Source organism: Python bivittatus, unplaced genomic scaffold, assembly GCF_059951505.1.
Source record: "Python bivittatus isolate LINGU-HERP-01145 unplaced genomic scaffold, Pbiv_v1 ctg000850_np1212, whole genome shotgun sequence".
Lineage (NCBI taxonomy): Eukaryota > Metazoa > Chordata > Lepidosauria > Squamata > Pythonidae > Python > Python bivittatus.
In genome coordinates this window covers 21,455,929-21,482,265 of record NW_028277112.1, presented here as the reverse complement: position 1 = coordinate 21,482,265, position 26,337 = coordinate 21,455,929, and the positions used below count along the sequence as shown (strand labels likewise).

The following is a 26,337-nucleotide window of genomic DNA, read 5'->3' as shown; positions in this document are numbered from 1 at the left end:
CTACCATCGAACGTCCAAATAAAGACAGCCTGTGTTGAAAATAAGATTCCTGCTGTGATGTTATGCTTCTTGGTCCCTTCTTGCATGGATGTCATACAGGGGAGATGGGACTTTTCTCCACACCCAACAGTGTGAATCAGAATATCTACCATCTAAGAGCGTTCATCACCTAAGACTGCATTTTCCATCGGAAAACGCAATTTCCTGCCTGCGGATCCCTTTGCTCCAGGCTCCGTGCTGTGAGGAGCCTCCGTCTCACACCGGAGCTACAAGGGTGTGTGGACGAGGCTAAAGCCTGCAAGCACTTCAGAGGACGTCTCCAAGGAGAGGCAAAGGTCCCTCACGGCCTGCACCCCGTTGGTCCTATTCCCCGCGATTCCCCTCTCCACGCGCAAGGGCATTTTCTGCCGGCGGTCTTGGGCGTGGCGCGATTGCAGACCCGAGGCAGGAGGGAGGACGCGTGGTGGGTAGGCTGGCCGGGTCGGTGCTGACGCGGAGCGCACACATCCCATGATGCGGCCTCTGACGTCCCTTCTCTCTTTCTCTCCCTCCTCTTCCACCTAGAGGACAAGGGCTGGCATTAGTTGCGAGAAAGACGAAACGTCAGCCCCGCTGCGGGTTCCTGCTCCAGCGGATCAGCGCTTGGACTGAGAGTAGCTGAAGGCAAAGAGACAGCCGCGGGGAAGGTCTCGGCATGACCGCGTCCATGAGGGAGAGGTTCGACAGGTTCCTGCGCCAGAAGAACTGCCTGACCGATGTGCTGGAGAAAATTGAGAGCAAGACCGGCGTGAGCAGATCCTACGTCGCCATCGGTGAGCGTCCCGCCTCACCCTCGAGCGGAGTCGTTGCGCCCCAGCCTTTGCCTGGATTTCTTGCAGGCCCGCCGAAGCTTCGATGTTCTCTAACGCGGGGAGGAGGGAAGGCTTCAGGGGAGACGAAGCGGAAGCCAAACCTTGCCTTGGGGTGGACATGCTAGCAAATGTGGCCTTAGCTGGGCTCTAAAGCCTTGTCTCCCTTCTCCAGGCCACAGCCCCAGTGACAATATAGGTCTGCAAGATGCTGCAATAATTCACGCGATCTTTCCAGTCAGGAAGGCTGCCAGCCTTCTCTTAGCACACAGCCTTCCATCTCAGCTTGTTTTGTTCTTGCAGTGCACCCTTAGGGGATAGTGAGAATATGACTGCTCTCCCCACTCAGACACATACTCCGAGAGGGTGGTATATTTGGAGCTTCTGGACCTCCTCTGCACCTGTCTCTTTCTTGCATATTTATGGATGATCTTGCAGGGCATCTTCTGAGGGTAGTTGGAAGAAATGCGGGACCTGAAGCCCCTGGGATATTAAATGATGAAACGTCAGCCTGGTTGGCAGGGCTCCGGGGACAGCAGACCAGATTTTTTTCCAGCTTCCTCTCTGCTTTTCCTTACCAGTCCTCAGGGCAACTCCTGACAGTTCTTGTGGGAAAAAAAGAGCTTTGAAGTGTGCATGTGATCAGCTATTCACAAAGGGAACAGAACTCACCTCAATAGTTTTAGGGGAATCTTATCTGTAGACAAATGATGGGGAGGAAGAGGAGGAGTAAAGTTAGTTACTCCCCTGGATAGTAATTGACTCGCTGACGTGTCTGGGATGAACTGAAGTCTTGGTTTTCCTCTCTCATCTGGCATGTATCCCTTCAGTATTACAGGTTAGCTCCTTCTTACATTCCTGTTCCCCCCCCCCCCCCATGTCATATACCTGGGAGTTGTTGGCAAATGGCAAACCGACTTCATCCTGAATGTAACTTTTGGAAAGAGTGAGTAAGCTTAAAGTTGGTCCCTATCGAAAGATTTTCCATTTCCTGTCTGCCTCTGCCCTTAAGAAAGCATGCTCCTTTATGTAACAAGGCCCCTTTTATGTTTCCAGTCCATTCTAGTAGGTCTCTCTTTTGGTTGACGGACTGACTTTCTGCTTTTTCTTTCAGCCATTATTGTTGTGCTGGCTATTTACCTGGTTGTTGGCTATGGAGCATCCCTGCTGTGCAACCTGATCGGATTTGCTTATCCTGCATACATCTCGTAAGTATTTTGGCAGCTAACACTCCTCTTGCTGCATGCTGGGAGTTGGTTGTGGGTTAAAGATAATATTACTTCTTGTTCATTTGGTTGCAAATAGTTTGCAAACCATTACACTGTGGGGATTGGGTGTTATTCCTCGGCAGTGTTTGCATTTGCCAGATTGTTTTTGAAATCAGCCTCTGGCATTTTAGAGTTTGGGAATGGGAAGATTTCTGCCTCTGGATGCGGAGGCCAACTGCGGGCTTGATTGTAGTCCTTTGCACGTTGCTGCAAAGTTAGAACCAGCCATAGACTAAAGATCAGGAGAAGAACCAGGGTATTGTGACAGTGTGTGTCTCTCTGTGTATTCCATCTCTTGCTTAGGAATCTACATGTAGTTGTAAGAGTACCAAAGTTCTGTCTGAAATGTAAGGTTATCTTGACCAATATGTCTTGTGATGAAAATTGTTGGGGTTATTCCTTTAAATGTTGATACCTTCATTTTAAAAGAGTTTGGAAAGTAACTGAGCAAGGAGGCCTCCTAGGTGGAGAGAGAAAATGCAAGGACTGTCTTAGCTAAAAAGACCCATTGCTTCACTTTTATTTGGACCAATCACCTTATTTGCAATATGTAACTTTAGAACACCCAGCTATAGGGCTCTTTGCTGAATGTTAAGAGACTGGACTCTTCTAAGAAGGAACACAACTGCTGCTGAATGTTGTTAGCAGCTGGTTTGAATTAGGGTGAGAGCCACAACTCATATCATACTACAGTTTTTCTGGGAGGATTGGAAAATGTACACCGTCTTCAGTGAGGCTGGTTATGCTGTGTCATTAGAGTGCCCTAGTTAGTGGAAAGAAGCAGTTTCAAATTGTGCTTCCCTTAGTTAAATACAAGGAGTCTTGTAATAAAGGAAACCTAAAGGTGGTTTCATATGGGGAAGTTTATTGTTTACAGCTGCAGTATGGTATAAGAACTTAGTATATAGTATTTGAAACTGCTGGTACAGATCAGACATCAGATGCAAAGTTTTTCAGCTGTTTTGTGCTACTTCTAAGATGGTTGAAAATATTCAACTTTGAATATTGTCCAATGATGTATTTGCATGAATGAATCCCACCCAAGTGCTAAAACTAGTGTTTCATTACCATTTCCATTTTGGTTGATTTCTTGCAGATTATATTTGGGAATTGTATTTTTCCTAAGTCTCTAAAACAATACAGCACTTCAGCAGTAGTTATAAACTATGTGATATTTGAATGATATATAATGTATACTCCCTATCTTAAAATGGCTACATTCTAAGTAGGACTTCCAGAGTTCAGGGTTTTCTGTCTATCTTTGTTGCTATCTAGTGGTGATCTAGATTTTGCAGCCCAGAAGAGACATTACATAGGCGATCTGTAACTGGGACTGTGCTTAAAGACAGTTAAGGGGAGGATTGGAATCAGGGCTAGGAGGGTGTTGGGTCAAGGGAATAACCATTAATCCTGCAGTATTTATTTGATGATACCCATTCTGAACCTGCTTTTTGTGACAGTAAAAGAGAAGCCATATAGAGTGTGAGTCCATGTATATGCTCTCCTGCTGTGAGGATAACAGGTTTGCTGTATTTAAATTGATTAAATAGCACAAATAAAGAATTAAATCCTTCTGTCCCCCACCACTACAGTCAGTTTAAAAGTCCACTCCTGTTGCTGTCAACAAAGACAAAAATATCTGGAAATACCCTCTTAGGTCTCCCATATGAAGTCACCTTTCAGTGTAGAAAGGATCCTAATGGAGTATTTCATATTACTCTTGGCACATCTGTTTGAAGGCCGCAGCTATACAGTGTTATGTTATCTCTGCATTGTGTTTTACTAACCTCCATTTTGATTATAATAATGGTTCACAGAAGACCTGTGTGTGTATATTCTTCCTTAGCTCCTTTAAAAACAACTGTAAAATAGTGAAAGGTAGCCCAGAACTGAGAGGAAAAAGTTGATTACTCCTGCAACATATACTATTTTCTGGAAGAATAGCTGCTTTAGTGTTAAATTAACACTGGCTGGATAACACCGGTTAGATAAGTGAAGATCATGGGTATAGATTATAGCTAAAGCTCTCTGCCTTAACCACAATTTCCTCCAAGATCTCAGCATGGACAACATGTTTCATCTAGCTAAATATTGCTTACTTTGTCATGTGAACCAGATTTATTGAATATGAGCTCTCTCAAGCACATGTTTACCATTTAATGACCTGCATGTATGATATATTCATTATATAATGAATAGCTAATCCACATTTCCAATGCAATACTTCTCAATGTTGCCAGTTCATGCCTACAGTAATCAATTTTCTCTCCTTTCTTCCTCCCAGTTTGCAGCTTAATTTCTCTGCTTGGTAGAGCTGTTTTGAAATACTTTGATGAAGCAATAGTTTGAATGCACTCATGAACACAGAGTAACATTTCAAAGAGTAATAGCAGCTTTAAACAATAATAGTTCTATTGAGACATGAATTTTCCAAATGTATAGCCAATTTAATACTTTGAAATGATATCTATATATTCTTATGCCTCCTTTTCACTTATACTACATTACAGACACTATTTTTCTGTAAGTTGTCTATGGGGCTCACCTCCGAATGTTTATGAATTTTTTAAAATGGATGTTCATCTTTCCCACTTACTTCCAGTGCATTGTTAGTTAAGATGAAAATTGAAAACTGTTTGAAAAGTTTGTACCTACCATAAAGTCTCACTCAGACAGATTACATTCTTTACAGAATTTAGCTACTTCTGTATTTTGTGGTTGGATATGTTGCACGTTTCCTGTAAAAGAAGGTAGAACTATCTACATTTAAATTAGTGCAGGAAGGTAGCAAAAATTAGTAAAAATTGCACAAAAGTAGAAGGGGTGAATATCCAACATAATACATTGGACTCTTCATGACTTATTCAGTAATGATTCTCCCAGCAAAGATACGATGCAACTCAGGAAGACAAGTCTCTGTTGAAATTGCTTTTCCAGATGCATAAAGATTGAACAGTAGAGTCTCAAGTATCATAACACTGAAGACAAAAGGTGAAGAAGCCCAGCGTGCATGACTTACAAAGAATTTTTGGGTAGAATGAAAGAATGGATACATATTGTGCTTTTCATCTGCAAAATGTTACACATGTTAAAATAGGCATAATGGTGATGCAGTATGTGGATTCTTCTTATAATTTTAATCTGACTGTGAATGCAACTTGAATGTAAGTATCTCTGGATCAATTGTTGCTGCTGCTGCCACTGTTTTTTTTAATATGGATCAGCAGAGTTTTCCTCCAAAGTCCCAAGATGTAATTCAGATTGCTTTTGTAATTATATAGAAATGAAGGCTGTTTAGAGAGTAGTTGTGTGATCCTGGGAAAAGATGCTGCCTTAAAAAGTTACAGACAGGTGCTACAGTGGCATTTCTATTTGCTCTGAAGCAGCTGTTAGGAATTAAATCCAAAACATTGCATAGCCCTAATAGAATTATTTGTAGGCATCATAAATCTGTTAAGAGGAGGAGGATGGCTATGCCTCTATGACTTGGCAGCATTGAACTGGGTGTTTTTCCCCCCAACATCACAGAGGTTAAGCTAGGCATTATCATCATTAGGCATGGGCAGGAGACTGGCTGAGTAAGCAGTGGTGTTAGTTATTGACATCTCTGGTTGGGCTGGAAAAGACTCAGGTCTGAAATACTGAAGTGCCTCACATTCATGGCTGACTATACTGGGCACAGCAGTCTTCTTGAGGACAAAAACAGCTCTCTGTATTGATAGAAAATGTAAAGAAAAATAGTTTGAAAAAGATTAGTTCCAGTAGTTCTTTGCACTATTTTTCTCTCTCAGATATTACTTTCTGCCCTTGTGGTTCCATGTTAAAGCCATATAGAACATGCTTTATTCATCATTTGGTTTTTGGAAGTACATGAAATATGGATAATATCTTCCTGAAAAGAAAGAATTATATTGCTGACAGAATTTTTCAAAACATTTTATCTGCATAAAGAGAGAAAAAGAAATAAGTCAAAAAGCTCTGATTTAGCCCTGTCCCACTCACCATTCACCATAGTGTATCGTGCCTTGACAGCAGCAACTTCCCCCCTTATTCGCATGAGATTACCCTTGTCTTGTTTCCAGCTCATGAGCAAGACAGAGTTAAGCTGTTATTCCAGTACTAACATGAAAGATATATTTCCCATTTTATTCCTAAACTAGCCAGGGACAGCCTCAGGGTTTGCAAAACCTATTACACTTTACCACCCATTACCTTGCAGGCAAACTCAGGTGACTATTAATGTTTTTCAGAACTGTTGAGAGATGCAGGCTGTGCCCTCCCCTCTTGGAGGCCAACCTATTTCATAGTCTTCTTTCTGCCAGCCATTGCCCTCTCCATTAGCCCTTTTAGAACCCCTACCCCTTTTTTTCACACACACATTCCCTCCAGGGAAAAGTCAAAGGAGGAGAGAGCAGAATCCAGTGTTTCATTTGGAGAAGCAGAGAAGATTACCACTTCTGCTAAATTGGTCAATTTTAGTCACTTACCCTTCTCCTGATGAAGTAAAAGAGTGGTTGTCCAGTAGCTGGTGAGTTCCAGTTTGCTCACTCTACAGGACTCTACAGTTGTACAAATAGAAGCAGAATCTGCTGTCCTCAGATTGGGGATTGTTTCTGCCTGGTATATTCCCATATATTTCTTTATTTCACATTATTTTAAACTTGAAAGACTGGGGAGCCAGAGTAGGGACGATCAATTCACATAGACACCATGGGCAAACTTCTGAAGAAAGACCCATTCTATTATTCCTATAATGCCTTGATTGGTGGATGTTGTCTGCATCGGCTGCTGACTTCTGAAAGAGGACAATAATAAAGTCAAAGAAAAAAATTACAGATAGCCCTTGGTTAACTATGGTAATTGGGCCTGGGAATTCCTTCACTAAGTGTCACGGTCATAAAGCATGACATCATGTGACCGCACTGACTTACGACAGCAGTTCCAGTTGCAGTTGTTAGGTGCTACTTCACATGATCACCATTTGTGACCTCCTGCCAGCTTCTCCATTGACTTTGCTTGTCAGAAGCTAGCAGTGAAGGTCACAAATGGCAGTCATATGACCATGGGATGCTGCGACCATTGTAATTGTGAGCTGGTTGCCAAGTGCCCGAATCGCAGTCCCGGACCACGGGGACACTGCGACAGTCACAACTTTGATGACTGGCCATAAGTCTCCTCATTCAGCACTGTTGTAACTTTGAATGGTGGCTGAACAAATGGTCATTAACCAAGGACTACCTGTACCAATTACCTTGTCTATCATGAATGGCTCACTCACACAATAAGAGAATATCTATTCAGTAACTTAAAATAGATGCAGTAGAGATAGGGTAGGAATTGGCAAACTTAAGGATAGGTGATAGTATTTTAACTTAGTAATTGGGTTTAGAGTACTTTTAGTAACACAACTCTGAATTGCCTTGCTTTGTTTTCAGGTTCTCTGATAAGAGAAAGATGTGTGTGTGTGTGTGTGTATTAATATTAATAGTTCTATTATTTAATATATGCATACAAGCTCACTATGCTATTTCATGGGTAAGCAGCATTATGTAGAATGTGGAAGAGAAGTAGTATGCCAAAGAAATTAAAGGTCTGATATAAGAAAAAGAAGGAAAAAGAAAAGGAAACATAGTTAAACCTTCTATCCTTGCAAACCATCCTTTTACCACATCCATACACATATTCAAACATTGCCATCACTCTCACTGACCACCACTGCTCAATTCAGGAATGTCAGGTTGACCATTTTAGGTGTGTGAAGCTCATTTGCATTCCCTGCCGGAGTATGTCCACTAGTACCGATTTAGTCTGGCAAGATTCTGTCTATATGGTGTAAGCAATTAAAGAACTGAATCTGGATGAATTCCAAATTCCTTCTTGTTCTTGGATTAGGCCTGACACCAATCTTGCCAGAGTAAATCTGTACTACTGCAACTAGTGGACATACCCTGGAAGATTCTAGGGAGTGGTTATTCTAAACCTATTATACTTCCTATGCTCGTACTCCAGACTGTGTTGTCTCTTGTCTCTCTGCCCTTCCTGGAATGTGCCCCCTCCTTCCTGAGAACCTTGCTCTCTACTGCTATCCACCACAGTTCCCCTAAACAACAACCTGCATTACTATCCCTAGAAAGTAATATAAGTAGGTACCTAATTAGTTGAAAAACCATGCTTCTACTCCAGGTGCCATCTGAAAGCAAACGAAACATTGATATCAGACTTCTGGGAGAGGTTATCCACATGTTATCCATATGTTATCCATATGCACATATCACCAGTGTATTGAAAATACTCTGGGTCAATCTGTCAGGGCCTTGACTCAGTTGTAGGAGTTGTGTGGGTCTAGATGGGATGAAACAAGCTGAGGTTGAACCTAAACAAGATGGAGTTGCTGTTTGCCAAAAAATCATCTGGTTTTCTGTCTGCTCCAGTGGTTACTCTGGAATGAATGACAGTATCCTTGAAGAAACAAGTCCATGCCTTTGGCATCCTCCTGAATTTGTAGTAATGCTTGATGGACAGATGGAACAGTAGCTTTGGCTGGTGTGCTGTTGTGTTATTGTGGCCCAACCTGGAGTGAACTCATGCCCTTGTCATCACCTGTATGCTCAACTGCAGTGCTATCTTTAGTGACTCTTTTGAAGTTGCAACTGATGCAAAATGGAGTGGCCTATGTACTGACAGGAGAGAGCTGTTACAGTTGAACAGCATTTATATTGGTGCTGCATTGGTTGTCTGTAGGCTTCCAGGTACAATTTGAAATGTTGGTTTTGATCTTTAAATCCTTCAGTACCTTGGTTCCTGCATATTTGCAGATCTGTCTTCTGTAGATGCAACTGACCAGTCTAGCCCACTCATCCTAGATGGGAATGCTGCAAGGCTTGGAGACTTGTGTCCTAGTGGTGGCCCCTATTGTATGGGAACAACCTCTCCTTAGAGATCTGATCATTCTGGATGCATTTCGAAGGACAGTCAGAACAGAGGGCTGTGAAAGCTAATGTTGCCTTATGCTGGTGAATGCTACTTTGCAGTTGAAATGGTGGCCATAGTTGATTATATTGTTGTTTTATTGAGTGTTACCTGTATTATTTTGTTTTTATTGTTGTACGATTTTGTGCCTTCCCTAAATCTCTGGCCAACCCATAGATGGTCAAGGTAGAAGTGGCTTAAAAAGGTGGGCAAACAGACTAGGAACTGGTCCAAGAAACATAACCTATACACATTTTTTTCTTAATTATACTACTAACTCTGGCTTATTTCTGGCTTCTTCAAGAGCTTCTGATTAAAGCAGCTATGACTGATGGTGTGTCAACAGTCTGTGTATTAATCTTACCACTCTTGAAAACACTTTTATATGAGTCATTTTTGTTCCTGATAGCAACAAAACTTAAATGTGTACATAAAAGAAGGGAGTGGTGGAAATTGTTTAGTTGGTTTAAAAGCAGAATGAAGATCAAGCAGTTTCTTTTCTCTCTCCCTCCAGCAGCTCTGGCACCAAAACCAGTTAATCTTGTTTCTCACCTATTTTGCATTCTTGAAACTACATGTTTTTGTAGTTGAAACGTGCATTGCAAGTCAACCTCACACTCTTCTGATGGAAGTCTTGCCTATCCTTCCCATCATGTATTGATTTTAATTTATTCTCTGAATTCAAATACACCTTTTTCAGTCAGAATATCCAAGAATAGTAACACTTATTTTTTATTATTTATTTCCAGTGCAAAGGATAGCACAAGCATACATATTTGCATACATATATTATACTGTGATTATGTAAAGCAGAGAAACAGAGTAAGAAGTAATAAACCAAAAAAATTAAAGGCATGAGATAAGGAAAAAAAGGAAGTATAGCTAAATCTAATTTATATCACCACCATTGCCTATATCTTTCTATACTTTTCTAATTTGCACACCATTCTTGTTTCGACCACATCCATATTCCAACTCATACAGTGTCTTTGTTCTTTAAACTTCAGTCCTCCTTTTCTTGTTAATGATCTAATCACCTCCATTCTCTGTTTTCTTTCCTCTCAAACCATTCCCTTGTCCTTTATATATTTGCTTTGATATTCAGTTCCCATTCATTCTCTCTATATGACCAAACCATTTTATGTTACTTTTTTTGCACTGGTCACTCACATCAACACAGCCTGCCTTATACATTTTTTCCATAAATACATTAAACAACCAAGGAGACATCACACATCCTTGTTCTATTTCGATTCAGTGTTGAACCATTTACTAAGTATTGTTTTATTCTTGTGCATGCTTTCTTCCATCATTCATCACTCATATACCATTCAGCAGCCAGTATTCAGCTCCATATTCACAGAAAACAATCTATAATTGAAACCTATACACTTTATAGTACACTTTCTCTGAATCAACAAATGTACAAGTACATTAATACTTTTCTCAGTGAGCTGCTGAAGAAGACAAATCTGGGTTGCATACCTACTGCCTAGCATAAAGCCACACTGCATATCCTAAAAGTAGCTTGTCACTTATTACACCCTTTCAATCAAAATTCTGTTGAACATCTTCCCAGATACATTTAATAAATTAACTGCCTGTAGTTTTTGTGTTCACTCTTGCTACATATCTATTTATAGGGGAACAGTAAAGCCATTCTTGTGAGTCCCTTGTACAGTACAGATGCAGTCTTCACACATGTGTTAAGCTAATTGCATGTAAGCAAACTACATCCATATTTTAACATTTCTCAGTTCCTGTATTCTTACTCTTTTCATTGTTCTCACAACATTTATGACTTCCATTTTAGCATTTTATTTTGGGCATTAAGATTTAGAACATTCACTTTTAATTCTAGTTGTCAACATTGTGATTCCCATAGATGTCTGTTTCCAGCATTCCTTCATTTCAGTTTTATCCCAATCATATTATCAATTATATTTTTTAAGTCAATTCATTCTTCTGGAACGTATTGTTTTGCGCTCTACATTCCTTCTAAAACATATATTTATTTCTATCAAAGCCATTCTTTTCTTCTTTTAATTTAACTGCTTATTGTTCTCTTCAATCACATTCTTTGCAACTGTCTTTTTCTCTTTATACACATTAGATAGTATCTTTCTCTGATACTCATTTTTTTTTTGCAGCAATCATTCTCTTATATTCATTTTTCTCATACATAGTCTCTTTAATTTCATCCATCTACCAAGCATCCTTTTCACAGTATAGTACAGTTCTATATATAACTCTTTTTTTGTTTCGACCCATTTCCACTTTCAGTTCCATACTCTTTTCTTATGCCCACTTTCCATTCATTCTGTTGCGACCTTAATCTGTCTTCTAATACGTTTCCATACAGGACTTGCATTTTATCTTCCTATAGTTATTCTAGTTTAGTCTAATTTCTTTCACTTGTTTTTGTTTCTTCCATTTCCTCCAAGATCTCATTATCTTGTATTTTTCACTAATTCTATTAATCTTTCATCATAAACAAATCAATACAGTATTGCTTTTAGATAGGTATGCATTACATTGTCATATGTGCATTTGAATAGATTTATGCTTAAACTACATATTCAAAACAGACCTTTTCTAGGTAGTTATTCACCATTCTCATTCATTCTCGGGTCTCCAAATGGCCAAACATGTTTTCTGTATTTTCTTGTTTCACTCTTATCCATCCATTAATGTCATCTGGAAAATATTTTTCCCAGATCACATTCATTCCGAACACTGCATAGTTTTTCCCAAAATTAATCTTCCATTATTACCATTCCCTATAGCATAACATGCAACTTTCACCAACATATGAATTCCTGCCTTCATATGCACCTTCAACACTAATTTATCCCTTTCATTCATAATTAAATCTATAGTCTTCACCTCTCTGCATTTGTTCATCAACTTCATTCCACAAAATCAGGCCACCTTCATTCAGATCTGTTAGATTCTTCCTCTTTCTCTTAGTTTCACACACACATAAAATACCTATTTTTCTTTTTCATTTCATTTGTAAATTCATGCTCTTTACCATTTACTCCTCTTACATTCCAAGTAGCAATCTTCTGCATGGAATAGTTATCACCAAATGGACCCATAGATATTCACTTCTGCTGTGCCTCATGACTTGGTCAATTACAGCTTTCATATGAGACTTTTTAGAGGTACCAGCTGCACCCATATCACATGCCACATTTCCTGCTAACACTAAGGCAGTACTATACAGTTTGGGCACATTTTAGCTACAGTACTATTCCACAAATGCCACCAACACTCAGTTTATGCTATTCTCTGCAAACTAGGATCTCTAGATTAGAGACTGTTTTATAAGCCAACGTACTGCATCTCATCAGCTAGGAGGTACATGCAGTTTACTGGATACACACTCAGGATACATTAGCACTAGCAAACAATATAATCACATAGTATACCCTGAATAGTGTGTTCCACCAAATTCCATTGGTACAAACACATACAGGTAGTCCTCACTTAATGATAGTTCATTTAACAACAGTTCAAAGTTACAATGGCCTTGAAAAAAAAGTACTTTACAACATGTATTTGCATTTATGACCGTTGCAAATGGTCTCATCCCCCTGCGGTCACATGATTGTGATTTTTGACCTTTTTACAATGGTGGTTAAGTGAGTCACTGCAGTTATTAAGTGAATCACGTAGTCATTAAATGAATCATGTCATTAAGCGGATTCTGACAAAGTCCATTGGGGAAGCTGGATTTGCTTAATAACCACATGATTTGCTTAACGACCATCATAAAAATGGTTGTAAAATTGGGTCTGGTCATATGGTGACTCAATGACTGTCTTGCTTAACAACCAATTTTCCAGTCCCTATTGTGGTCGTTAAGCAAGGACTACCTGTACTTAAAATAAGTATGAACCTTCATTCAATTTTGATAGCATATAATGTGAGCAGTTTTCAGAGCTGCAGTAGTTCTTGCTATTTTGGTTGCTATAGTACACAAAGGAACTTTATGGGCCTTTTGGAGAAACAGTGTGTTCTCATCAGATTTCCTGTATCTGAGTTTTTCAAAGAGCTGCTGTTAATTTGAATTTCCTGAGATTTATGAAACAGTGAATTTTGAGGAGTCTGTAATCATGATTTTATAACTGAATCAGCATACAAATGCAACAAAAATGGAATCCTATATATATGTATATATGTATAGGATTCCATTTTTGTTGCATTTGTATGCTGATTTATTCTTATGCGGTATGTTGAACTTAATTTGGAAAAATGGCATACATATGCATATTGAGGTTGATGAATATTTATGCATATAAAACATTTGAACCGCATTATAGAATGTTATATCAAAAAACTACTCAGATATGCTATCTACAGAAAAATAGAAATTTCAGTGATTTAGCATTGTAAATGCTAATGTAATGTTTTTCCTGCATTATGTTAACATAGTTGTTAAGCTATTTTTAAGTTATCTCCCTTATTAAGCACCCAGATTTAGAATGGGTTGTTTGGAGTAGAACATTGGCCAGTTTTATGTTCCATATGTTAGATGTGGCTTATCTCCTGATTATTGTTCTTTCAGCATCAAAGCCATTGAAAGCCCTAACAAAGATGACGATACACAGTGGCTGACCTACTGGGTAGTGTATGGAATCTTCAGCATAGCAGAATTTTTCTCAGACATCTTTCTCTCCTGGTTCCCATTCTACTACATGATGAAGGTTTGTTGTCTTCTACTCCCCATGCACATATGTCTCTCTCAAGAAACAACTATCACAATGTGAAATATAATCTTGGATGATGGATTGAGTATAGTTAAATGTAGCTTAATCTTAGCTTATACAGTAGCTCTAATTCATACAGTGAACTTGATCCCCAACAATGATTTCGTTTCCGAACTTACCAAGACTTGGCTCTTATAGGAAGATGGCTTCTTAAACCAAAACCTGTTGGCTAGAACGATCATATCCAAACCACAATAGGATGACAGCATTTTCTTGATACATAAAATGTAATTGGAAAAGTGAAAGGAAAATCTGGATAACACACATTCATGCAAACTTCCATTTGCTTTTAAACATCACGTTTTCAAAAGTTAGTATTGGACTGCTGTTGCATTTGTATCAATCAGGATTGGAAATATCAGAAATTTTTCCATGTCAAGATCAACGATTTTATAATTAAGGTGAACAGGTTCTCTTAGACACTCTTTCATTTAGGCATTTGCACTTTGGGTATGTCTTTGTTTTGCCAGTATACATTCCATGTGCCAATGTCTAGGAGCCCATAAGTAAGAGGTGAGAGCGACAGCCTTCTATTGCTGTTGTTTTCTGGTATTTAGTAGTTGGAGGTAGGCTGACATTGGAGGTTCCATATAGATATTAGGGTTGTGCAGTGGTTCAGATTCAAGGGAGGAATGTGATTCAGAGAATACATAAGCACCCATGTAGCCCCTGTTGGAAAAGCAGCGGTGTCTTTTCATGGGCTCGAGAGACTGTCCTCCTAGTCACCACATGATCTCAGGAAAAGACTCTCTGTTTCAAGGAGTTTCTCACCTAGGTGCTGTATGTGTGCTTGTGCATGTTCAAAGAAAGCACAGCAAACCCTTCAAAGAAAGCACAGCTATGATAGTCATGTTCATACATCTATGCCTTTTAGCATCTTTGGAAACAGTAATCACGATTATTATAAATTCTTTCAGCATATTTTGTAGGGCTGTGTGAGGATTCAACAAAAAGGAGATTCAATCCAGTCTCTGAATCAATGATTTATAAATTGTTCACAACTGAAATGTTTTGAGTTGGAACACCCATTTCAAATGAAACAGTTTACTGTTCATGTTGGATCAGGATAATTTGCATATCCATAATATTTTGGTGTTTCTCTCATACCCTGAATTATTGTGATAGGCTAATGATTGCATTTTCAGTCTTCGCTCATTTTGATTAGAAAATGTTTTCCCTTAAAACTAAGCTGTGTCCCAGTACAGGTAGTCCTCAACTTACAACCACAGTTGGGACCAGAACGTCCATCGCTAAGCGATGCAGTCATTAGGTGAGTCATGCCTGATTTTGCAACCTTTTTTGCCATGGTTGTTAAGCAAATCACTGCATTTGTTAAGCGAATCCAGCTTCCCACAATGACTTTGCTTGTTGGAAGCCCCCTGGGAAGGTTGCAAATGGTGATCACATGACCCCAGGATGCTGCAACCATCATAAATACATGCCAGTTGCCAAGCACCTGAATTTTGATCACATGACCGTGGGGATGCTGTTCTGGTCATAAGTGTGAGGACCGGTTGTAACTTTTTTCAGTGCCGTCATAATTTTGAACGGACATTAAATGAATTATAGTAAGTTGAGGACTACCTGTATTGGAAAAGGCATTTGGGATGAAATTTTGCAAGTATTCCTGTCTCTAAGGGAACTTCCTGTCTCTGATTTGGGAACAAAGTTGCATATTCCTCCCTCCCCACCCATTTGCAACTATTTATTTGGGGAAGCATGCATGAGTCTTATTTTGCCATCATATATTCAGAAGTTTTTATTCTCCTAATTATGTATTTACCTGGAAGAATTCAGTGCCAAACTACTTCTGTATTATTGCCAAGAAAGCAACACTGATGTGTCCATCAAGTCACAAGAAATGAAACTTGATTTGAGGGAGAAATTATTTTATTTTAAAATTATTTTTTTATTAATAGATGCATCATAAGCAGGACATGCTGATTTTCTAAATCTTGCTTCTCTTGTTCTAATGCACAAGGAGATGCAAGGACAGATTTCAGGAATTTCTTGGCGTGCTATCCTTTTAGAGAATGCACTTTGATAGTATGTTCCACCAGTTACTGAGAATCACTTCATGCCCTAATATTATAGATTAGCACAAAAACTAATCACCATTTATGTTCCTGCTTTTCCAGTTCATGAAATGGTGGAGATCTTAGAGTTTCAGGGCTCTGTACACTATTTTTTTACCCAAACAAGTAGATTTTATCTGCAGTACCTTTAATATTTTTTGCAGAGGTTTGTGGTACCCATACAATATTTGTATTGCTTTATTGTCTAGAATGATTCACATTGTTATAGTCTCTGTGTGAGATGTTATTATATTCATACTGCAGATGAGATGGGGAGGTTTGTGCTAAAGCTAATGAATTAATCACAGTGGGAAATTCAGACTAGGGAGCTGCCTAAACTGTGGCCTCAGGATTACTGATATTTAAGTGCCACTGCTGGTAGCTGTATCACAGTCTGTTTCTTATTTGTTGTTTCTGTTTTGTACAGTGTGGCTTTCTGGTATGGTGTATGGCCCGAAGTCCCTCAAATGGAGCAGAGTTCCTTTACCACAGAATTATCCGCCCTTTCTTCTTGAAGCATGAGACTCGATTGGATAATGTAATGAAGGAGTTAAAAGAAAAAGCTGGAGAGACAGCAGACACCATTACTAAAGAAGGTGAGGTGAGGCCAGCAAGGCCAATTTCAAACAGGTTTACTTCATAGATAATTATGTATTAATAAATTGTTTTTAGTGAAGTTAATCAGAAGAGAAACAATTGTACAGTGAGATTTGCTGTGAGGAAGTATGTCTGTTTCTGAACCATGTGAGTGTAGAATTTGATACTGTATGTTGAAAAATTCAATGGTTATTTTTCCAAGGTAAGTCTCTATACCAGCCTTTCTGAATGTGTGGTTCCTCCAGTTGTGTGTAACTTCATCAACACAGGCTGGGTATTTGGGAAATGAATTTAACACATTTCAGGAACACTAGGTTGAGGAAGACTGCTCTAAGTCTATTAGGTCTGCAGCAATAGACTTCAGGCTTCATAAACAGTACTAATGGATGGAATAATTCCATTTTGGTTAGAAATTGAGTATATTGACATTTTTCATTATCTTTACACATAGTTCTTAATTACTATATGCAAATGTTGATGTTGGCCCATAGAAATTGAACATAGTCTTGTATTTCTACTCATGTGAATGTAACAATGATCTTGAGTTGCCTTATTATAGTACTGTTAAAAATCATGGATTTCTTTCCTTCTTTTAGCTAAAAAGGCAACAATAAATTTACTGGGCGATGAGAAGAAGAGCACCTAAAGTAATTAACTGGAAGAAATTTCTCCTTATCACTTCCTTTATACAGTGTGATGTTTCTGGGGACTGTGATACAGTAATTTGAATAATGTTGCCTTGTAAACTTTTTTGATTTTATTAAAAGAATGTATTGTAAGATTGCTTGCTCTTTTTGCAGTTCTCTGTACTGAAAGTAAGCATTTTTATTTAACGTCAGTGCGGTGGATGGCATCTAAAGCTTATACAGTTCCTGGGCAGAAAGAGGATTTTCAGTAATGTCTTGTCTTGCCTTTCATGTAATCTTCAAATAAAATATGCCCCAGGCTCTGAACTTTACACTATTTGTGCATGCAACAGCTGCATGTACAAATTTTATTTCATATTTGACTAGTTCTTGCTATAACATAGTTCAATATCAAAATGTAATGATCGTGATTTGGTGTGTGTGGTTTTGTATATATACAAGGAATAATAATTAGTTAGCCGTGTGTTACTGTGTATCTCCCTTCACACAGAACTTCTCCAATTGCTTATAATGCTGTGAAGAATAAAGTAAGATGACAGTTTTGCAAACTGATTTTCTGCTTGTAGTACAGATCGGCTGTAACTTGCAATATCTGGCCTAGTATATGTATATCTTAAGCATTCTCTTTAGACACTGAAAAATGAGCAATTTGGTCAAAATTATTTAACAGCATTACGTTTGAAAGTCGTAATTTTATTAAAAGGCATAAGCTTTCTTGTGCTGCAGCTCACCTCATTAGATGCAGAGAGTGCAGCTCAGAAAAGTTTACGACTTTTAATAAAATTGGTTATTCAGAAAAGGTGCTACCAGACTCCTGAATTTTTGCTAACACATAGACATGGCTATATAACATGGCTCTCCTCCTACAATGTTACCAGAGTTATGTAACTGAATAACTGGTATTAAAGCAGGAAAAAGAAAGAGAAATTTTCCCCTTCTCCAGTGGTACTCTATCCCAGTTCACTAAACTTCAATCCTGCAGTGGGTTTTTATAGTAATGGTATTGAATGCGAGCAGTCATGGCCACTGCTTGCTCAATTTATAAAATAAAATTTAAAAAAAGCCCTCTACTGTGTTTTTTGTCAGGTTTTAACTTATGGCACCATCAGATTTTACTTGGCCCTTACGTACTATTCATTTTATAGGCTTTGCAGTGTTTTGTCTTTGATAATTTAAAAACATATAACAGCATGAAGGGGGAACAATGTGTGCTTATGAAGGAAAGCAGGTGGGCTGCCATATCTCATATTCAAACGTTTTTTTCTCAAATGCACTGGCCTAGTTCCCACAAAAAGCTAGAACATGAGTTCTTTATTGTTGGCCACAGAAATTCAGACATTGCAGTTGAGTGTTACAGGCAAACCAGGCAAATATGGTTTAATAAACTATGATTTAAAAAATCCTGGTCTAGCATTTGTGAACGTACCTAGTATTGCTAAAGTGGATTTATTTAAAAAGGACAAAAGTATGAATTGCCTATATACACTATCTACTTTCAATTTGAATTCATTTCTACTGTTTAATATTTTTAATGATGTTTCAAAATGTGTTTCTTCAGCAAAGGTACTACAGTGATATGTCTGAATGCCTCCTCTGTAAGGATGATGTTCTATCCCACTGGTATTAAGAGCTACTGCCCTGCTTGTCTTCTTATACACTGAGTGAAACATTAAACTATCTGTACTAATATTCATCAATGTATCTTGTAGCTTGGGGGTTTCCCAGTACTTGCCAGTAGTATAGAAGAACCTCTTAAACACACATGTTGAAGGGGAAGGGGGGAGGTTTTTTTTTTTTAAATTCATTTGAATTGTAGAGATGTAGTTAAGGAGAGGCTCTCTGAAATATCTTATACCCTTGTATCTTACAAGTAAAATTGTAAAAAACCACAGCATCTTATTGAATCCTAAATCCTGTCACCTCCTCTAGTATAAACAATGTATTCTAACAAGCACACAAAATGTGGTCTATATATGATTATGTTCCATGTAAAATGAGATAATGTATGTCACTAAAACCAATAATATACATACCCAAAAACTATTTGCTACATACACTTCTTTGTTAAGTCCTTCTGAAAGAAATCCACATTCATACTTGCAATCTTCAGGAAAATACAGTACAACAAACCAAAAGTCCAACCAAGCCACATGGGAAGTTTCGCATTGGGAACTGTACTAATAAAATTGATTTGCAAGGGACTGAGAAAATGTCAACATATTACCTAGGGAACAGGTTTGTATGCTTGACTTATTTCCTTTGTAATTTTACATCCTTGGATTAACTTTAGTGTAAGTGGATATTATTGAATGGCATAAGTTCATACAGAAAGATGTAGCAGCATAAAGTAAATTCAAATTAAAGTCAGTACCATAAAAATGAGTCTACATGGCTCATTAATTGCTGAAGCAAATATCTTCACAGTTATAAGCTACAGTAGAAATAAGTCATAATCTTTCAGCCCACTAAACTAAAACTGAGGAAGTGCTGAAGGCAAAAATACATGACTTTCCAGTTTTGATTTTGGTGAAAGGTTGGAACAAATTGATAAACCAAGTCACTACTTTTCACATGAAGAAAGCAACATTGCTGTTTTCTATAAATCTTCACTATATATTGTCATTATGACTTGAAGTTTTTCATAGATTCTTGTATTTTCCCCATATCCAGCCGATTACTTATATTAACTACATGAAACACTGATAGTACATCTTTCTGTTTCAATTTAGAGATGCTGGTTATCTTAAATAATGTTATGATAGAAGCTTAAAAAATGTAAATACAGTGAGAACTAAACAATCTAGAAAATAAAAACAATTTTAATGTATTTGAATCCAATAGTTTTGATGTTCATAATCACAGTTTTCAAGATGTCAGGGTAGCCATAGATTTTGGTACTCCAGCCAATTTAAACTTGGTTAATAAACTAAGACACTAAAAATTATGTATTCAGAGAAATCAATTATTGTACATACCATGCTGGAACGACCCTGTGTCTATAGGTTTTCAGCTATTGTTACCAATCTTTTCTTTTTAAAAATATTTTTAGACATTCTTAGATATTTTGGCACTCAAAAATATTTAGTTCTGTAATTTAAATACAAATGATTCCTTTGGACATCCACAGAAAATACATTGATATAAACAGACCACAATTCAGATGAGTGAATTATTACTGCAGAATTTAAGAAGCTGCCTATGAAGCTAAGGGAGGACAGGTATGAGACACTAAGGACACCAAAAGCATATTTCTTAGATGTTAGCAAATGCATCTGATTGGGAAACCATGTATAGATATAATTTTGATGAGTTACAAATCTATATCGTAACACCAAGGTTGCCATGAAAGCAAGCACAAATGGCTCATTTATAGCTATTCTTCTCTGAAATCCACAACACTGGGAAATATTAGGATACCTTACTTGGTTTTGGTGGGTTTTAGAATACAAGGTGCCAAACTAAATGAACAACTGTAATTTCAAGGCAAATAGGTAAAGAGATGGGGGGTTTGTCATCTTTCCATATAGCATTAATGTATTAACTAATCAAAATTATTTTCACTACCTTGTATAGAAAATGGAATGTATCTGAGCCGTAAATTAGCACAGAAAGCAGAGGCATTTCCACATGTGCATGTGGGTGTGCTGACCTGCAAAATGGCATATGCAGTGTCACAATCTACGATTCAGCCCTTTCGTACAGCACCATAGCTCGCATATATAAATACTGTAGGAATTCGACAGGATGCTGTGCCCACCATCTTGCACACTTTTACTTTCCCTGCAGATGCCTATGATAAACAATGTAGATGATGTAACTCTCCCAGGCATGGCATGGCTAGTTTCTCAACCTCCAACAAAAATAATACAATTGGAAGCACAGCTTACCAATTAAAACTTTCTAAACAGTTTAACTCAAACATATGTTTATTGTAATAAAGAGAAATAATTTCAGAAGCCCAGCATCACAACAACGTGTTTCATTGTAAGGTATCAAGTGAAAATGTATCCAAGGCAAACAGCTTTGTAAAGTATGAACTGCATCTATTTGTACAAATATTTCAATACATTAAAACATTCTCTTTCCACATGTTTTAAGTACTAGAGTAGGATTTTCTGGCTATGTTTCCAAATGGTTCAACCATATTATGCAAAATGAAATGCATTCCAATTCAGAAATTACCACAAAATAGCTTTGCATGTTTTCACTGGTCTGTCCAACTCTCATCTGAAGTCATTATTCCTCTGCAACCATATTCATCTGAAAATACAGCATTAGTCCATGTTACATTCATTTCTTCTTTTTTCCTTTATTTTTTTTGCCTCCTTCTCCTTGCTGTAGACATGGATCACTGCCTCCCATTTTCTGTGTCCTTGTTTTCAGTTTGGGAATTGTTTCTGCTGCATATAACATCACTGCCTTACCTAAATAAAGAGAGAAAAGATCAAGACAAGAATTCATCAAGGAGAGGGAAATCATGAATTATCCTCCATTTGCACCCCACAACGTTGCCACTTTTAACTGATAGCTACAGAGGGAAGGGCCAAAAATAGGCAGTTTTTAGATTAGATCACTGCAACTTGTCATTTGCGAGCTAGCATTCTGAATATGGCTGCTCATTTTGCCTGTAAGCAGGTGTCATAAAAAAAATAATAAATCACATGCTATTTTATTTTCAGTTTTTAACTGTCCTGTCTACATCAGGAACTTTGGTTTCCATTTGTAAATGAACAAAAGGAACAAACCAGTCTTGTGCATATTTATAACACTCACGTGTTGGAAACTGAGGTTGACATGGATTACCATCTTCTTGCTTCAGCTGAATACGCACTCTGCCCCTATACTGTGCATCACGGTTCCATTCCCTGGGATACATTTTGTTTTTCTAGCACATGGAGAAAGGTTTAGAACATTACAAGCAAGCATAAGCAAAAAAAAAAAAAAAAAAAAAAAGCCTACAACTGTAAACCTACTTTGGGAGTAAGAACTATTAAACTATTAAATTAATAGTCCTAAAACTATTAGGATTTATCCAAGAATAAATATATTTGTGCCTGAACTGTTTATTTTAACAGCATGCTTCAAATATATTACCTTAGTAACGCAAAGGAAAGCTCTGTAAGAAGTGTAATAATTTGAAGGTTATACTATTAACGTTTATTTGGAGCATACACCAAATATCAGAATGTTGATAATGCTTTGATGGAAGAACGTGCTGTGTGACCTTTTCCCCTTGTTACAGCATCATCTGCAAGGTCTTGCTACTTTCAACATTCTAAGGAGGGGCAGGACTTGTGTCACAATGTTGCTTCTGTGACTTTGACTCTCCTTACCCCCTCTCCCCTGATGCCACTGCTTTATCACAAATTGTGGAATTATAGTTTTATATAAGCATACAGTGGGAAATTACCAATATATATATATATATATATATTACCTCCAAAAGCACATTAAGACCAACTGCTGCACAAACATCTTGGATTTCTGTAGACGTAGGATTTTCAACAGCCTAGAAAAAAAAAATCAGAAATGTTTAGGGTCTATGATTTCTTGCCACCAATGAAACTACCATGCATAGATCAATTGTTGTTAGCTAACACTAAAGAATTTGGAGCCTCCACATTTTATTGCAACAGCATTAAAAGGATTATGTGAATCTTATCCATCTACAGGAAAAAGAAAAACAATTCCTAAAATGTATTAAGGAACAACTGACTGAAACAATAAAAAAAAAAATTAAGACAATAAAATGGGAAGTCTTTAGGGACATATGGTATAGCCCATGGAATGTACACATCTAACAAAATGTGAGTGCACAGCTTTAAATTCTGCAAGCCATATACCAGCTTTAAGAATTGGCACTGACAGCCATGACCAATTTTTTACCTGATACAAAAAAAAAAGAAGAAAAAAGAAAAAAGAAAAGAAAAAAGAAAAGAAACTCATGTGACAAAAATTTTAGTTAACTAGGGAAGTAATTATAACTTGCAACTGAACTTTTTTTAAGATTATTTTTTATCCTGCCTTTATTATTTTTATAAATAACTCAAGGTGCCGAACATACCTAATACTCCTTCCTCCTCCTATTTTCCCCATGACAACAACCCTGTGAGGTGAGTTGGGCTGAGAGAGAGAGTGACTAGCCCAAAGTCACCCAGCTGGCTTTCATGCCTAAGTCAGGACTAGAACTCACTTAAGCCTGGTGCCTTAACACTAGACCAAACTAGGTCTCATAAACATAAGTGCTCCCACAAACATAAATCTCTTAAGCACTTTAATAACTACATTAAAACGGGGTTATCTTTCCATACATAAGACATAAATATGTACTAGCAAAACTAGCACTGTGGCTTGAATACCATACAGTAAAAAGACCGTTTTACTTAAAGCAAGTAGAGATACTATATCCTAGTATCTCATTAATAAAGGTTTCATGAAGTAAGTTAAGGAAATATACATATCAAACAAATACATTTTACTCTTTGATACTCTCCAAATTATATTTATGATACACAGATTTTCTTTCCTCCCATTACCCACAATTACTTTGTCAAGTGGTATTCTTCTTCCTTCTGCTATTGTCTTCTTGTTATTTATGTAGGCTGGATATATACAGATAAACCTAAGACAAGAAATAATAATTGAAAGCTGATATAGAATGTATAAAAGAATATTTATTTCTTCCCATTCAAAGTTCTAAATTCTTTTCCCAGCATTGTGCTAGTCAGGACACAACTTCCAAAAATGACATATGCAGCTCCTAAAGAAAATAAATCTACTATGGCTGAGAACTGTATCAGTGAAGGGGCTCAAGTTTACATTTTTAAAATTTAATAAAACTGAACTGGATAGCAAAAATATACGCATTTTATAAGTGAATTCAATACTGCCAAGTGCCAATCCTTACAAAGAAGTATCAGCAGGCTTTAGGGATGCCTAAAGTTGCAGATGCACCTAGATAGATAGTCCACCCCACCCCACCCCTTTTAGCTAGGAAACTAAACTGAATTCTGTGCCTGAACAACACCACACTGAATGTTTGGGGAAAAGGAGAGAAACTAAAACACTTGGGAGGAAAAATATAAAACTGAATGGCTACTTTGCTATCCTAATTTTTTTTTTTTTTGCAGATCCTGTCTGTAATATTTTTTAATAGACTTAATATATTTACTTATCATAATTTATCACAACATATAATGGGTTATAACAGCAGCACTACCACCAACCAAGGATATGATTAAAAAGAAGAGGCTCCAAAATGCATGGGCACCTGCAGGGAGGGCATGGATATCATTGCATCATGACAGTATCATAGAAATTATGTGAACACACAACTGATGCAGATTATATAATTAAGCATTTGTGTAACAACATGATGACGCACACATCATGACTTCTTATGGATGCCTATACAAACCAAATGTGTGCAGACATAAAACTGGGCCTCAGATGCTTAGATAATGATTGTTTTAAGGAAACAACTGCTAACTCATGTAAATTCATTATTCAAACAAAGTACGATGCTCGCTTCATAAACATTTGATCAATTAGAGTAGTAAAGTTTTTGGACTACGAGCTGGGAGACCCAGGCTCTGGTCTACCCTCCGCCAAGAAATTCAGTGCTTAACTGGGGGCCGGTCGCGTTGTTGTTGGGAGGAAAAAAGAAAGCAGCTCTTTGTACTCCTCTTTATGCTCTTAGAGGAAAAGGGGGATTACATCGAATGAATGAACGGCTGAAAAGTCTCTAAATATGTTGCAGCCATTATTTCTCCGCCCTTCCTGATACAGTTACGAGAGACAGAAGGGGGGGGGGAAATAATTAAGGGCTACCGCAGAGCAGGGATCAGCAGCCATCCCACGAAACAAAGCGCATTCCCACCACATGCAAAGCCACGAGCTCCTTTATGGAAGCGACGGGGTCGTCGAGCTGCGGAGCCAAGCCTAAGAAAAGCGGGGAGCCCGCAACTTTCGCCAAGTCCCTCCAACAGATGCCCCTTTGAGCGTCTACCACTCCCGGCCGCCGCGTCCTCAATCCGCGAGCTGGCGGCGCCCGGTCCTTCCCCACAGCAGCCCAAGCCGAGGGAAAACCCCACGCCCTCCCAGGTTAGCTTAGCCGCGGTTCGTACAACGCGCGGGTCTGAGACGAGATTTGGCAATTCGCGGCTCCGGGCGTCGTGCGAACTCTGGCAGAGAGCCACGGCGCGTCTTCCGTTCCCACGTTACCGAGATTTATCGGAGGGTAAAGAGGACGCAGCCCAAGCCATGGCCTCCGCATCGGCAGGCGGCAGCGGCTTTTCGTGACTCAGCCATTCACCAGCCACGGCGAAACGGGGAGGGGAAGCGAAGAAAGCGAAACCAGATGTCCCGCCCTCACGCAGCGACGTCATTTGATCTCAATGGTTGGTGGAAATGTCACCCATGGATAAGCGCCGCTGAAACAGTGTCTTCGGTGTCGCGAGAGTTCCTGTGAGACGGAGCGACGCGTGTACCATAGAGATCGGAAATCAAGCCGTGCTGGTCAAGGCTGTGGACGGAGGTCCCTGATTTTACCTCCTCGCCGGGCGGGTGACGTAGAGAACCACAAAGATGCCCAAGATTATATAGAGGGAGAAGCATGAAAGGTGCCGGAGTAGGCTGTTGGTGGTGATGCAGTTTCTATGAAGAGGGATGTTACACGTGACTGATTTTTCATTGATTTTTTACTGGATTCTACCTCTGTTGTGGAGACCCAAAGGATGATAAGAAGAACTTAATGAATGTCTGAATCCAGGCACAGTAGCCTTAACCCATGGGAAAAAATTCAGAATCCATACTGGATAAGAGTAAGAAACAAGAAACCAGGAGACTGTGAGTTCTAGTCCCACCTTAGGAAAGCCAGCTGGGTGACTTTGGACCAGTCGCTCTCTCTCAGCCCAACTCACCTCACAGGGTTGTTGTTGTTGCTGTTGTTGTTGTGGGGAAAATAGGAGGAGGGAGGAGTATTAGGTATGTTCGCCAACTTGAGTTATTTATAAAAATAATGAAGGCAGAATAAAAAATCTAAAAAAAAATTAGCAATTTGTCTGAATAGAGAAGGGAAGCTTTGTGCAATCCTTGCGTACCCTCCATAGAGTTATCCTGTGTGGCAGGACAGGATTGCTGAGCATGTAGCACTGGTG

At 38.5% G+C, this 26,337-nt stretch overlaps 2 protein-coding genes across 3 annotated transcripts; one reads left to right on the top strand and one right to left on the bottom strand.

Moving 5' to 3' along the window:
• The first annotated feature begins 531 nt into the window (after window positions 1-531).
• On the top strand, window positions 532-20,122 carry REEP5 (receptor accessory protein 5). The gene is made up of 5 exons (XM_007429572.4): window positions 532-812; window positions 1,963-2,056; window positions 13,659-13,797; window positions 16,363-16,531; window positions 17,129-20,122. Exons 1-5 carry the CDS (start codon window positions 695-697, stop codon window positions 17,176-17,178), a joined length of 570 nt encoding a protein of 189 aa, XP_007429634.1. The 5' UTR covers window positions 532-694; the 3' UTR covers window positions 17,179-20,122.
• Window positions 20,123-21,087: 965 nt separating this feature from the next.
• Window positions 21,088-25,558, bottom strand: SRP19 (signal recognition particle 19). Of its 2 annotated transcripts, none has more exons than XM_007429573.4 (5): window positions 25,403-25,558; window positions 23,720-23,801; window positions 22,617-22,688; window positions 21,953-22,064; window positions 21,088-21,603 (listed from the first exon to the last, which is right to left on the bottom strand). In XM_007429573.4, exons 1-5 carry the CDS (start codon window positions 25,441-25,443, stop codon window positions 21,470-21,472), a joined length of 441 nt encoding a protein of 146 aa, XP_007429635.1. In that variant the 5' UTR covers window positions 25,444-25,558; the 3' UTR covers window positions 21,088-21,469. The 2 variants fall into 2 exon arrangements, with proteins under 2 accessions (XP_007429635.1, XP_007429636.1); XM_007429574.4 differs by having other exon boundaries at window positions 23,726-23,801.
• Between the last annotated feature and the right edge of the window lie 779 nt (window positions 25,559-26,337).

What these genes read in the sequence shown, in the direction of transcription:
- REEP5 (XM_007429572.4), top strand. Translation starts at nt 695, where the DNA reads ATGACCGCGTCCATGAGGGAGAGGTTCGACAGGTTCCTGCGCCAGAAG. An exon ending in GCTTATCCTGCATACATCTC is followed by an intron (nt 2,057 to 13,658) that starts GTAAGTATTTTG and finishes TTGTTCTTTCAG; the next exon opens with CATCAAAGCCATTGAAAGCC. An exon ending in AGACACCATTACTAAAGAAG is followed by an intron (nt 16,532 to 17,128) that starts GTGAGGTGAGGC and finishes TCCTTCTTTTAG; the next exon opens with CTAAAAAGGCAACAATAAAT.
- SRP19 (XM_007429573.4), bottom strand. Translation starts at nt 25,443, where the DNA reads ATGGCTTGGGCTGCGTCCTCTTTACCCTCCGATAAATCTCG. An exon ending in GTCTTAATGTGCTTTTGGAG is followed by an intron (nt 22,065 to 22,616) that starts GTAATATATATA and finishes TCCATGTGCTAG; the next exon opens with AAAAACAAAATGTATCCCAG. An exon ending in TCAACCTCAGTTTCCAACAC is followed by an intron (nt 21,604 to 21,952) that starts GTGAGTGTTATA and finishes CTCTTTATTTAG; the next exon opens with GTAAGGCAGTGATGTTATAT.